We start from the raw sequence: 14,852 nt of genomic DNA on the forward strand, positions 1-14,852 counted from the left end.
TGTTTCATCTCTACCCTAATGAGTTGAATTGACCTATTTTCTTTTAAAAAAAGAGTTTAAATTAGTGCTTCATTTTTAACCTATATTCTAATAAAACGTTAATGTTAATCATTTATATATCTTGTTTTTAATATTTTCATCTTTAAATTAATTAGATAATCAAAAAAATTATTCTTGGGGTAGAAACGAAACATAAAAATCAAAAATAGGGTGCAATTGAAAATTTTCCTAGATCGTGGTATAAATGAAAAAAAAATTACAAGGTAAGTGGTTTTAAAATAATTAGGCCCTTTTAAAAGTGTATGTTTCAAAAATCAATTTTTAAACGTCAGGCTGGTTATAAAAGTTGAGTTAAAATGGTGGGACTCATTGACGAAGCTACATTTTTGATATCTAAACATGATAGAATTTGAATGAATTCAAATTAAATTTAATCAAAGCTAATTCTTTTTTTTTTATGGAAGTTCAGGATTAGTTGGGAATCGAGTATGACTAGTTGGAAATCGAGTTAAATTTAATGTCTATCGTTTAAATGTGACTCAAAAATTGGAATAATATGCATTTGAACTGAATATTTTCTATATATATGTAGAATTTAAACATAAAATAAAATGTAAAACTCCATACATAAAAATCTATATATTATATAATTGAGAGGACCAACGAAGGCTTCTCATTAATTCTCACCAAATAGAGAATTTTTATGAGTTCCCACCTTTTTAAAAACACTTATGTTCTCACTTTTTCAATCAATATCAATCTCTCTTTTTTTCAGATTTCAATTTGTGTAGCCGATATTAGCATACTATTCATTCTTATTAGAAATTTAGAATATATTTTTATTAGTTTGTAAATTATAATTTTTTTGACATTTTGTTTTTGACATTTTTCTGTATTAATGTTTAAAAATATATTATTATTTAAATAATTTTGCGCAATTGCGCGGGATTACGACTAGTACTTATATAATTGAGAGGACCAACGGAGGCCTCACATTGATTCTCACCAAATGGAATTTTCTCATTAATTCTCAACAAATGAAATTTTCTTATTAATTCCCACTTTTTCAAAAACACTATACTTATATCTTAATTTTTTAATTAGTTTTTAATTTTATAACGAGATGAATTAATCTCTAATTTCAAATACATGTAGTTATTGTGTAAAATACAAACACAGTTTAATGATAGACATATTAAATACATGTAATTAGAGTTCAATTATTCACAAACTCTTCTACATCAAAAGTTTCTGCAATTTTTCACCTGCTTTCGTTGAAGAGAAACCTAAAATTGTCTAGCCTTCTATGCCAGCTCTAGCACTAATGTCATCGAGCAATCTATATCACATATATATGTTATTGTTGATTTTTCTCTTTTTATGTTGCTTTGTTAGCGTAAATGATTTTTTTAGGGGTCCGTAATTGATTTCTTAAAAGTTTATGTATGTATATTAAATGATTAATGATTGTTATGTTAGGTATTGACGTTTCTTCATAGATTAAAAAAAAATGATGTACAGATCTCATGTTTGTACTTAGAAAAAAAAAAGACGCGTTGGGTTGTTTCTTTTTGAATTGTCTCCTTTTTACTGTGGACTTTTTTTTTATTATAAATTAATGTTATTAATTAATTTTGGTTACATGATATGATTAATTAATATTTAATAAGATTTACTATAATTTGGTTGTTACTTACAGGATTAAGAACACCACCACCATGTAAGCAGATGAGAAGGATGCATCGATGGGAAGATTAGTGGTATGATTGCAGCCTCTTTTGGAATGGTATCTATATTTTGATTGTAATATTGATAGAAGAAGGAAATTATGAAAATAATGGAGAATCTGCTGACCAACATGTTGGTATATTGTTTCTTTACGAAATATATCTTTTAACATTTTTTTTATGAATTGATTTTTTTTCTTACATCAGATTTTATAATGGACGATTGCTTATGATATCAAATTGATGAATATATTCAACTAAAAAAATTGTAGAGCGTTTAGGAATTCTATCACATTGAGTGACATGTTTTTAGAGGTCTCAGTTAAATTGAAAAATAAAAACTAATCCGTAAAATATGATAATTAATGAATTCTTAATAATATATTAAGTTCCATCAAAAAAATTATTGAAAGACAATTTATGAATATATTCAAATAAAACAAATTAAGATCTTTTTTAGTAGCAATAATCATCTTTAATTATTAACCTTTATAAATTTAAATAAAAACACGATCTCTACTTTTATTTGCAATTGTCAGTTCAAATTTGAAACATAAAGTGAAATTAAGAAAAGATCTAACAGTATTAATATTGGTATCAGTGGTATAGTTTTCTTCATATATCAAATCAATATCAAACTTTTAAAATCAAACTAAAAAAATTAAATTTTGAATTTTTTTATATATTTAAATACGATAACAAAGATATGATATCATATTTAGATATATAATAGCTAAAAAATAGATGTGCTTTAAGTGTTTAACTATTATGAAAATTATTAATATCTTTTTTTTTCAGAAAAATTAGTACAAAATAAGCATGTAGCTTGTGCTTATGTAGTTATTAAATAAGTTTAAGTATAACAAATAAACATCAATTTCACTTATAAATGCAAAACAACCGCATCATATAAGCAGTTTTGAATAGAGATATAAAGATAGAATACCCATAATTTCTTTTATAAAAATATAAAATATAATTATTCAATATTTTAAAATAATTATTTTTTTGAGTAGATTTTTATTCTATTTCAAAATATTTTATGCTAATGTTTTTAAATGCTTTATAGTCAATGTAATGTTAGTTAATTTCTCCAAGTTGCAAGAAGTTGTTATAAAGAATTCTCATGCAGTTTGTCCTATTATGATTCATGATTGATTGATTTTGCTGTTTATATGAAATTGTATTACTTTCCATGTTAAACTTGGCCAACAAACTTAGCTTCAAATTAACTATTTTTGATAAGTAGTTTCAGTTCTGATGAAATTGAGACATGCTCAACGGAAATTATGTGGAATGAAAAAAGACTATAATGATGGCTGTGACTATAAATGATGGCTGTCTAATTATGTGAAATTGATCCTTGATATTTTTATTATATTTGTTGTAAAAACTATTTCTACTAATGATGGCTGTCTAATTAATAATGGCTGTGTATAAATTATGAGAAGTCTACTTTGAATTGCTATTGATAATTGCTTGCTTGAGTAAGATGATGCATTGCAGATTATATGCACGCATGAAAGCACCTCAAAGAGATCTTGCTCCTGGCAGCCACTTTTGATGGTAATACAATTTTTTATGACATTCATCAAAATTTTCAATTAAAATAAATATAATCATAATAATTTTTTTTTAGATTATAAACACAAATTATGTAAGCACTTATATATTTTCTACAGGTCATTCAAATTTTATATTGCAGCTCAAAATTCAAATAATTTAAGGAAAACAAAAGAAGCTTATCGGAGATTTAAAAACCAAACACCAGTAGGAGAAATATTTGCAAATATTTAATGTATAGATATTGAGTATTTTAAAACATTTAATAATTAGGATTGTTAGATATATTTTTTTTTCTTATTAGTTCATTAATTATGAATTTTTATTTTTTAAAGTTATTTATATTACTTTTTATTTAATCATTTTATAAACTATATATAAATTTGATTCCGCGCAAATGCGCGGGTTTTCGACTAGTGCAGTAATAAAATAAACTCGCATTAGGACCAAACTTGTTTAAAAAAATCAATGTTTGAACTCAAGCTCAAGCAGGCGGACATTAACAATACTAATATATCTCTTATATTTATCGATAATTTTAAAAATATGCATTTCAAATGCATTAATAAAATTTAAAAAACAGTAAATTTATTTATTTCAAAAACAGAGCAACTCCATCCTTTCCTTTGAAGTTATTTTTAAATAAAATCAACCGAAGAAAAAAAACAGAATGGAGAGTCGTTATAGTGTGCTCAGAATCTTTCCGAATCATTAGCCACCAAGAAAATAAACAACAGAACGTCGAACCAAGGTCAACTTCCGTATAGACATTGGGGGAGGGAGATCGAAATAAAAAGCTCTAAAATTGTCCGCTCTTAAAAAAATTTCAGACAGCACATCTCATAGCATGACGGTAACAGCTGAACCAAACAAACTCACAATAGACTTACGCCTTCTAATCAGAAAAAAAGTTAAAAGAACGCGATGCAGCTTCTATGGTAGCACTCCCTGTTATGTCATCAATGATGCTTAAAAAAAATGCATTTGTTGAGGCACCCTATCCTAATTAACAGATACTTGACGGAATAATCTATACTCACCAACACAAAAATGAAGGCTTTTCAACTATCATTGCATTCAAATAATTGGAGAATGCCACCTACAAATGCATGTCTAACTCTAACCTACATCTACTGGGAACATTCCAATTTATACATGATTTCGCAGGCCTCTTCAACCTTCAAAAACCATTCCCTATTTCCACACAGCATTAAAAAAAACCAGCCGGAACAGAAGACGAATCCTCAGGCTGGTGTATTCACATAGTGTCCTGTTTTTCTCCTATGCCGGCTAAAGTCTGATACAAACCTGAAAGAGCGGCCACATCCTTCCACCTTGCACGTATACGGCTTCTCTCCCGTATGCACCCTTACATGCTCAGTTCTAGCCCATGCCCATTTGAATGACATGACGCAGCCTTTCCATGGGCACTTTAGGGGCCGATCATCTTCGTGAACACGTTGATGAATAATTGCATATCTGTGGGAACTGAACCTCTTCCTACACCCTTCATATGGGCATCGGTTGCGCTTGTGCAGCTGAAGCTCTGCTTTCGTCTCAAAACTCATTGGACAACCTTCTAGGTCACACTTGTGACTTCTCTTTGCTATTTCATTCTTTTTTGTTCTAGCAACTGAAACTTCACAAGATTTCCTGGCTTTCTTTGTTACCGGATTCTCCTGCATTTTTCTTGTATCAACCTCACTTCTAGATATTGTGTCTTTTCCAGCCCTTGATCTCAACCCTTCACATGGACTTTTTATAAAGCCGTTGCTGTCAAATAAAATGTCTGCTAGCTGCTCCAATTCATTCCTCCTCTTTTTGCCTTTTCCAACGGTTGATCTAGGATCCACCACGGCAGATTCAATGCTTTCCATCTCATGTGACGAACAATCTTCTATGCCCTTGTGCACATTTCCAGTACTACATGATTCGACTTCAGTTCCAGAACATGTTTTATTCAAAACAGGATTTTGCTGGCTTACGCGCGTCACATGGCTTGAAATAAGTTCCTCCTCAGTAGTTACGCATGCAGTCTGTTGTATCTCCTGCTCTTCATCTCTATACTCCACATCATCCAAGTGAATTTCCTCCTGCACTTTAATTTGTAAATTCATGTCGACAGACAAATCTTCAGAAGCATGGCTTCCTTGTGCAACTTCAGAGTTTTTTCCAATAGTAACTGTAACAGCTGGATCTGGTATTTGAGTGGTAGATCTAAGGATAGTTTCCTCCTCCGCTTTGCTTCTGTTGGCACTTAACAGAGTCTCCGAGTCTAAAGTTGACCCAGTGCACAAGTCTTCTTCAGCTGATATACCTTCAACAGTTTTAGAAAGTCCTTCCCTTGATAAAGAGGTAGGCTGATCTATTTCTACTTGTGTGATAGAACACATGACATGTTCTTTGTTGTTTTCATTTGATATCTGAATTTCCTGATGCATTCCTTTCTCAATAATCGCATTGCACAAAGTGGCTGCAACAGAAGGCTGTCGTTGAAACTCAGAATTTTCTTCCACATAGACATGATTTTGGTCATATATCATTCTAACATTACTTAGAAAGAGTTCATCACTGCTGGCACTAGTACTCTCAACTTCACGTTGAGCATTATCTTCGATTGTGCAGGTCTCCTGTAGACATTCAATGCCTTCTTCCAGTGAGACAGTGAGCTGATTTCTTGGTGCATCACTAAGTGGTATGCATTGATTGTCATTATTCATTACAACCACCCGAGTTGAATTAGCAGGATCAGAATCCATAGTTGTTCTACGGTTTTTTCCTTGCATTTTAGATATTTCATCAGCTGCAGTGATGACAGAAAATTTTGAGGGATTCAAATCCTCATTAGCACTGATTCCTCCATTGACCATTCCATGTGGTATCTCAATACCATCACTGGCTAAAACATCACACAGATTATCATGCTCATATGAAAGTTGCGAAATTTGATTCTCACTTGCAACAGCTGGATTAGCAGTTAGTAGTGAACCTGTAACACGTAAAGGAGCAGAATCCAATCTCATGTCTTCAGCTGCTTCAAGCACCTGGACGTCATGAAGCACTCCAGATAGTCCAATATTGCTTCCACTAATCCCAACACTACAAGGATTAAGCTTAGATACTTTTCCTGCATGCTTATCAAGATCTTCACAGCTAGCAACTGAAACTTCTTCCACGGCATGCTTCCTAGAAAAGTCATGATCCCAAGCAGCAGAACAATCTATTTTCACCTTATACTTCCTTCTCGTATATTGTATCAGTTTTTCTTCTTTGTTAACAATGACGTTACCCGACATCTTCCCTGATACATCATCTTTATTTGCTTCAACTCTGTTAGATGATTTACCAAGAGAAGACCTATTTAACTTGACCATTGACCTCGATTTTCTGGATTTCCATTTGATGCTTAAGAAACCTGATCTGGTTTCATTTGAAAATAACCCTCCCAATGCTAATGCATGCTGAACTTTATTAGATGAAGAGATCTTTCTAACCTTCACACAGTGACATAAGTTGATACCCAGTTTTGAGGTCCAGTCTTCCCCAGATTCCTCACAGTTTTCATCATCAATTGCAAGAAAAATCAAGTTCAGATCTTCCTCGGATGCACTTTCCACTGGGACCTCATCATAATCGAACGGAGTATCAATTTCCTCCTTGATGGCAGCAGAATGAGCCTTTATTTTCTGATAGTCTACAGAAAAAGTTTTAAGGAAAAATACAAGAAATTAGTCGATAGTGAATGAAATAGTTTCAAAATGACAGAAAATGAATTATACATCATTAAAATATCATGTCACTGAGCAATTATCACCTGAATGGCAAATAATAAGCATGCTTGCTCCACCTTTAGACTGTAACAGTTCTTCAATTTGGAGACCATGCTCGAGACAGAAAATCCGAGGTCTCAGAAACTTACTAGAATTATTCCACCCACTAGATATTGGTAGAGCTGTCAATAGTAAACACAGATCAGGCATATGGAGAGCATATACAGAAGCAAGAATGGAACTAAGTCATATTAGATGTTGAATGCAGCCTAGGGTAAATTGGCCCCAAATTGAAGATTCAAATTTACACTCATTGCACTTATTATTGGTACAAGTTAGGCCCTTCAACATATGCCTTCTCAAAGTTTATTTTGAGAATCAGCAACTCTTTCAGGGCCTAAACATTTTAAAGGTTTTGCCAAAGTTTTCTCCACATAAAGTGCATCAAAAGTCAAAGGTAAGAAATTCAAAATCTCAGATAAAAGCCAATTGTATCTTTTTTATTTTAGCGTAAAAGATCATTGTTCACGTAATTGAAAATCCACAAACAGAACTAATTGCATGAAAAAGAAATAAGTATCTGAAGATAACATTGATATATCAGACAGGCATGTTAACAAAATACCTGAAACAGACCCCTTAGAAAAGCCATCTTGAACCAAAGGATAATCTGAGGGAAGAAGTTCTACGGATGCTCTATCAGATGGTTGCACCACACACATAAATGGAAAACCAAGGATACCACAAGCTACACATGATAATGTCCCTGAATCAACTTGAAAATCACATGATACATCATCATCTAGATATAGATCATTGAGACTTTCCATATACAAGCTCATCTCCTTGAAAAGATCATTCCCAGTACCATCCCTATTATCTTCAGAATGAGTTTGGGGAACAATTTCATGTGTCGTACTAGCAGCAATATTGGATAGTTGTGAATCTTTATTAGCACATGGTAACAAATCAAGGTTCCATAATACTAGATTGTAAGTGGGATCTTTCTCGAGAAGAACAGATAAAATGTTCTTTTCTCTCAGCATATCTTCTATAAAAGCTTTCTTCACTGACAACTCCCTTTCTTCTTTAAGCCGGTCTCTAAGCCGGGAACTACGAGCGCCTGGTAAAAGTGATCTTGGTACTCTGGCATTAAACCATAACCAGTGATAAGAATATTGAAGAATGTGAACCACTTGCTAACACTCGGAGCAACAAGAAAATAAACATTATAATAAAGTTGCTGCACAAGTATGTATATCTGGCAACTTTTTCTAGCACAATGCAACAAAAATTGATTTCAAGTGATAGCAGCCAATTAACATAACAACTTTTCAAACAAACATCAATTGTTACCTATTGGCACTGATAAATACATTAGCAAGATAAATTGATCAATAGCATCAAAACTTAATACTACTGAAAGCAATAAATCCTCGAGATAAAAGATTGAATGAGAAAATGAATGATCGATCATGGATATTAGAATTCACTACTCACCAATATGCAACATAAACTATAACAGAAAGCTATAACAAGCATCTTCAATTATCACACAAATGACACATGATAGCATACTGCTTTTACTTATTTCTGATAAGCATCATTCAGAATTAAATGATCTATCATGGATATCAGAGATCTCCACTCACAACATTAATACAACATGCAACATAAAGTATAACAGAAAGCTACAAAAACCATCTCCAATTATTGCATAAATGACAGAAAATTCCTTTCACATTTTAAATACTCATACGCATCATTCTTATAATATATCAGGAACATGCAAGCAAAACAACAGTTCTCATTTTTCATATGATAAGAATGCCATCACAAGTCAAAATCTTGATAGAGTGAAAATCATAAGCTATACTATGCATAACAGATGAGTGCCATAAATAATTAAAAACCTTGAAACAAAAGACATAGTCAACAGGTATAGCAGCTGCTGATGGGAAAGCATGGGAAGATAATTCATGGCCGCCCTGCGAATTGCAGCTTCTTTAGCTACTTTAAGCCATTGCGGGGTTCCAAAATTAGCAGCTTCCCCACAGTTAAAACCTATCATAATTAATTACAGACAAAAAAAAGGAACAGAGTGAATACAAGACAAAGAAAAGGGTCTAGAAACAGTTGGCAGGAGCATTACGATTACAAGAATTAGTAAAACAGCAAAAACCAACAGAATTCCAGGACCACAATGGATATTATACAAATGACAAGTACAGTCACCATTTGCAGAAGAGACAATGTTTGGGACGGAATATCAAGGTAAGAGTTACTAACCTATACACACATGATACATGCAAGTATGCAATCAAGCATGTGCATGTGCATGGGACAACCTTGTTTTTGTTGATTTTTTAAAATGGACTGTCATGGACTACAGCTGTTGTTGCAGTTCCATTCATGATCATGTTATCGTTACAGCATCATTAGAATAAAAAAAATTCTCCAATGTTTTAAACAGACTAAGACAACATTTACTGAGTCAAAACTTCAAAGTTCAAGACTAATCCCTTCTCATTATTTCATATCTGAAGATTTACGGTCAGGTAGAGCTTTTGGGAGCACATATCGTCACTCTTCTGAATAATATGTTTAAAACAAGAATAGCCAGACCTTGTTGTGAGATTGATGCAACTATATCACCTTCTAACCTAGATATAATCCTAGAAACTGCCTTTCACCAACGTAAGCATCATTAAATGAAAGCTTAACAAATTTGAAATGAAAAGTACATGTACATCTCAAATCCATTACTAATTATATATTAGAAGCAGATGTGCAGCAGTGCAAGTGTAGACATGAATAATTGGAATTACTCCCGGGTTAGAAATGGTGATCTTTCACATCATGGAATTACAGACTTTGCTACATGTAACAAACTATTCATTAGTGGACAAGTTATTTTCCTCATATTAAACACCAGATGGCATGTGATTGACACAGTGAGAGCATGGAGCTCTGCAGGTGTCCAAGAATCTTAGTGATCATAAGACTCATAAAACGTGAACATGTAAAGTAATTACCATGACTGAATCCTACGTGGTATGCTCTTGGAAATGTCACTACAAATTCACCAGGATTCTGCACTAACCTACAATAAAATTTGCAGAAACATGAGCACAATTTCAACATAGTCCATCAGCAGATAACATTAAATCCAAGCCTCGGTACTGTATACAAAATCTTAGAATTCATGTATCAGAACTCAAACACAAAAAATCCTCAAACAGAATCAAAGCCTTTTAAAAAAATAAGAGAACTGTCAGTTTAGAAGCTTGACACTGAAATGGCAGTAATTTATTCTGTCATTTTACTACCATGAGGTTTGCCTCATTGTTTTTCAAATTCCTTTTACAATGATATCATTTGAATCATACCTATTTGGTGCCCAAATCTTGCAGAATATTTTTTCGTCTCAAGTATCCTGTTTATACTATCTACATGACATTGACTGGTTTCCGACGATCAGTTATTTCAAGTCCCAAGGAAGCATAGGGATACAATTTTTAACTTAACATCCTTAGAAACTATGGTACCAAGCAATAATAGATGGATGTTTATAGTACTGAGCTAATGCAAAATCTTGTCTGGCATTCAATTGCTCAATCATGTGGTGCTTTGACTGACTACTTTCCTTTTTAAAATAATTAGTAGAGCAAAAGCAACCAAAATCTAGAACATAAAAGAGCAAGCAGAAAGGAAAGAACCACATCCTACCTACAACAAGGAATGGCGGATGAAACAAGCAACTCAGGGGACAATAGAGTTGTCTTCTCACCCAACAATGTCAGAGTAGCTGGAAACAAAACAACTCAAGTCATGAAAATGGTACAGAGTCGAAGAGGAAAAAAAAGAGAATCAAGTTCTGATTAGCAGCAACAGAAAGAGGTGAGAAAGAATAATAAGACTAATCATTCTAATCTATAAGCCAGAACTTGCAAAATTTGTGCAGTGAAAAAAAAAAAGCAAGTTGGGTTATCTAATTCATACAAACCGTATTCCCATGCATGCAAAAAATTGTACAAACAAAATATCATCCAACAATATAAAGGTTGATGATAACCTAATTAATTTTAGGTGCAGTTGGTAACTTCTTTGTGGACCAGAACATTTCTCCACTGTTAATTACCATCAAATGTGAAGAAAAGTTTTCAGTTGGATACAATCACCAAAAATTAAGCAGGTAACTCAACACCCAACGAGCCACTACTTTATACCTTGATAAGATACATGTAAACAAGTAATCAACAAATGAATTGTGATTTTAAAGGTAGAAAAACATCTTCCCAACGAGAATCAGATAGCAAGATGGAATTCCTAACCAGCATGCATCTATGAAGCAGCAAGTCCCCAAAATGTACAAAATAAACTGTTGGCCATGGGTTCATCATTAACAGGGTTAACACCAACCAAGATAAGTAAAGGAAGGGAAACCATAAAACCAAAAATGAAATTTTTCAAGAGGACTTATTGAATGAGATTAGGCTATAATCAAATAGAGACATATAAACATGCCAGGAGAAGAACCATATACCTAAGCGATCAATACTTCCACCATAAGCTTTGGTACGAATAACATCCTCAAAAGCAAATGCATAATCTCCAGGGACAGCATACCAAGTCTTTCCAGAGCCAGTATGAAGAAAATTCATGCTGTGAAGCTCATGATCTTCGACATGCCAAGCAAACCAACTGAACATCATACCAATATACACCATAGGGCTAGTAACACCAGGGATATCATCAGGCATGAAACGTGTAAGTGAGCCAGCTGAGCGAGCAATTACTTGCAGATTCCAAGGGCTGTTTGAAAGCTTCCAGCCCGCAGTTCCTTTCATATCATTACTAACATCTACACTATTTCGCTTAGAATCATTTAAGGTTTCATCTGAAAATGAAGCTGAGGCCATTGATGATCTTGATACTGTCTCTGAATGCATACTCGGGTCATCCTTATTATCAGCATCCCTCATTTCTTCATTACAGGAAATATTTCCATTATCTACTTCAGTTTCTTTGTAATCAGAAGTTCTTGAATTCCTTCTATAAGACTTGTATGATGCCCTCTTCCTCCTACGTTTATGAAAGTACCGAAACTGACCCTCTGGCTCCCCAAAACCTGAACCAGGTACATCATTTGCATACTCCACAACAATAGGCTTCTCAGATGCCGCCTTCCAAAATAACGTCTCTATAACCAGTGGATTAACATCCTTAATCGAACCCAACATACTTTTAGCAAAAGCTTTCGACTTGGATTCAAACTGATCCAACGTATAAATTTCTCCACTCTGCCAAACTTGCTTATGTACACCCAATTGTTGACTCTCCTTGGCAACCCCTTTTATTTTCTTTACATCCTGGCCTAACTCCTGATGCCTAGTCGTAAACACAGCTCGATTCTCTCCATCATTACCACCATCCCCTAAACACGTTTTCGACGAGAAAGAACCATTCGACAAAGTTACCCCACCGCCCAATTCCGGGCACTTGGAAAGAGACTTATTCAAGTTAGCAAAAACATATCTTTTAGAAGGTTTGGGCAAGGGTGGTATAATCTTACAGATACCATAAGCACTAGCCTTTTTCTCGATTTTCGATATATACGCAATTGGGTCGGCAAATTCAGTATCAGTAGGGTAAAACTCAGGTGCCAAAGGCAAATCTTTAAGCCATTTGGGTATTTCCACACTACCCATCTCAACAAAACAGCACCAAGATTCACATTTAATAATACCCACGAACTAAATTGCTCAATTATGCAGCATTTCACATCCACTGAAGCGAAAACCAATAATTTCTGTCTAAAACCTAGGTTTTGTTTTGAACAATTCTAAACCCTAGATTCAATTGTAAGATTTTCTAATAAAATTGGGAAAATTTAAAAAGCTACAATATAAAGGGAAATTTTAAAAGAAAATAAATTTAGTTAAACCTGTTGGAAATAGTCGCAACACAAGAGACCACTGCTTAAGATTTTTCTCCTCCGTTGAAGACCACCACATGAGAGACAATAAAAATGAGTGATATGTCGCATCCAGCGCAAGTTAGTAATTTGTAGCGATTTCTTGTTAACGTTAACACTTCACATAAAAAGACGGCAAATGTGGGGGCGTAAAACGGGCCGAGCCGAGTCTAGCCCGAGTCAGGCCAAACTCGAGCTCGAGCTCGAGCTCGAATGTATAATATAGGTGTGAACTCAAGCTCGAGCTCAGCGTCCTTACATTGAAGCACGTTCTTAAGCTCGAGTACAAGCTCTAACTCGAGCCTAAACAATACTCGAGCTATTCGAGTTCGATATCGACTTAATTTTAATAAAAAAAAATTATATATTTAATGTATTTAGATTTTTTTTTATTGTAAAATAAATAATATAACCAATTTATACGATGCACATCTAAATTTAAAATTTAAAATTTAATAATAAAATAAATTTCGAAGGATTTCGAAGTAAAGAGATGCAAAAAGCACATTTTCATATATCAGAATCTGACCCTGCTGTATTAATTGACGATTTTGGAATACATAGAAATTTTTAAAGAGTTAGTGTTCTGCATAAAAAATAAAGAAGGCATCTTAAACTTTCCAAATAATTAAGAATCAACTCATTTGGAGGTTTCTACATCAAGTTATGAAGTTTTAAAGTTAGTGGTTACGTAGTAGAAAAGAGTATCTCGTTCGAGACAACCCAACTCGTTCGAGATGGGCAAAAAGAGGAAGATCTCAAACGAGACAAACGAGACCTCCACTAAAAAATTCCAGCAATGCCAAAATTGCACAGGTTTTGTTCGAGACATTCACTAACCTGAAAAAAGATGTGATTTCGTGTTCGATTCAGTTATGGGCTGCATCTTGATCCTATCCCAGCTATTCCTAATAAAACTTGTAATAGGTTTAGTTTTATTCCTATTTTGCAAGTACAATATAAATACTTCATGTAGAGTTTAGAATTAGAGGATAGTTAATAGTTAAATAGTTTTTAGCTTAGTTTTAGAGTTAGTCTCTATTCATTAACTTTAGTTTTATTATTAATTTCTAGCATTATTGTTCATAGTTCCTGAGACAAGATTGAAGAATTATCTATTAATTGGAGTTTGATTAAAAAACCTTTGACCTTTAGGTCTTTTTTCAATCATTCCTCGATGTTATAATTTGTCAATTGTACCCACTTTTAAATTTTTCGTTTTCAATTGTACTTTGAAACATCAAATTGACCTATTTTCACTTGGATGATATTCAAAATAAATTCTTCATATTTAAAATATATTTTAAATTTACACTAATATTATAATAGTACAAAAGAGCCTCTCCCTCACAAGTTCTTTATATATTCTTAATTAATTGAATCTAAATAAATTTAATATATAAACAATTATTTTTCAAAATAAAAAAAATTCGTCAAACTCATCCTGATATTACGCCTCTAGTAGTCCTGCTCGGAATCGGTTCGTCCCAATCTGGACAAACAATATCTAGACGAACCAGATGCGAACGAGCTCTACTCTTCTTCCATGGCTGGAAAAAGTAGATCTTCTCGTCTTCTATTGAAGACGAGAAGTTCTTCGGAGGCAGGTTGGAAGACATGTTGGAAAGTCGGTTTTTAATTTGTTTACAAAATTAATTAAAAATTTAAATTAATTTTAATTTAGTTATGGTTTTTTTTGTTAGTTTTAAAGTTAAATGATTTATTTGTACTTTTTCGAATGGAAAAGAATATAATTTTTTTCTTAGATTTAGTTATTCAGATGTTGTAATTTTGTCTTAAAGGTTGATTATCTGG

The 14,852-nt window shown here is 33.1% G+C and overlaps 1 protein-coding gene across 1 annotated transcript; it reads right to left on the reverse strand.

Moving 5' to 3' along the window:
- Nucleotides 1–4,337: 4,337 nt before the first annotated feature.
- Nucleotides 4,338–13,089, reverse strand: LOC126660253 (lysine-specific demethylase ELF6). Its single transcript, XM_050353632.2, has 7 exons — nt 11,607–13,089; nt 10,790–10,868; nt 10,096–10,163; nt 8,974–9,124; nt 7,686–8,206; nt 7,105–7,242; nt 4,338–6,984 (listed from the first exon to the last, which is right to left on the reverse strand). The coding sequence occupies exons 1-7, from the start codon at nt 12,769–12,771 to the stop codon at nt 4,535–4,537; spliced, it is 4,572 nt and encodes a 1,523-aa protein (XP_050209589.1). The 5' UTR covers nt 12,772–13,089; the 3' UTR covers nt 4,338–4,534.
- Nucleotides 13,090–14,852: the final 1,763 nt, after the last annotated feature.

This window comes from Mercurialis annua, linkage group LG8 (genome assembly GCF_937616625.2).
Source record: "Mercurialis annua linkage group LG8, ddMerAnnu1.2, whole genome shotgun sequence".
Lineage (NCBI taxonomy): Eukaryota > Viridiplantae > Streptophyta > Magnoliopsida > Malpighiales > Euphorbiaceae > Mercurialis > Mercurialis annua.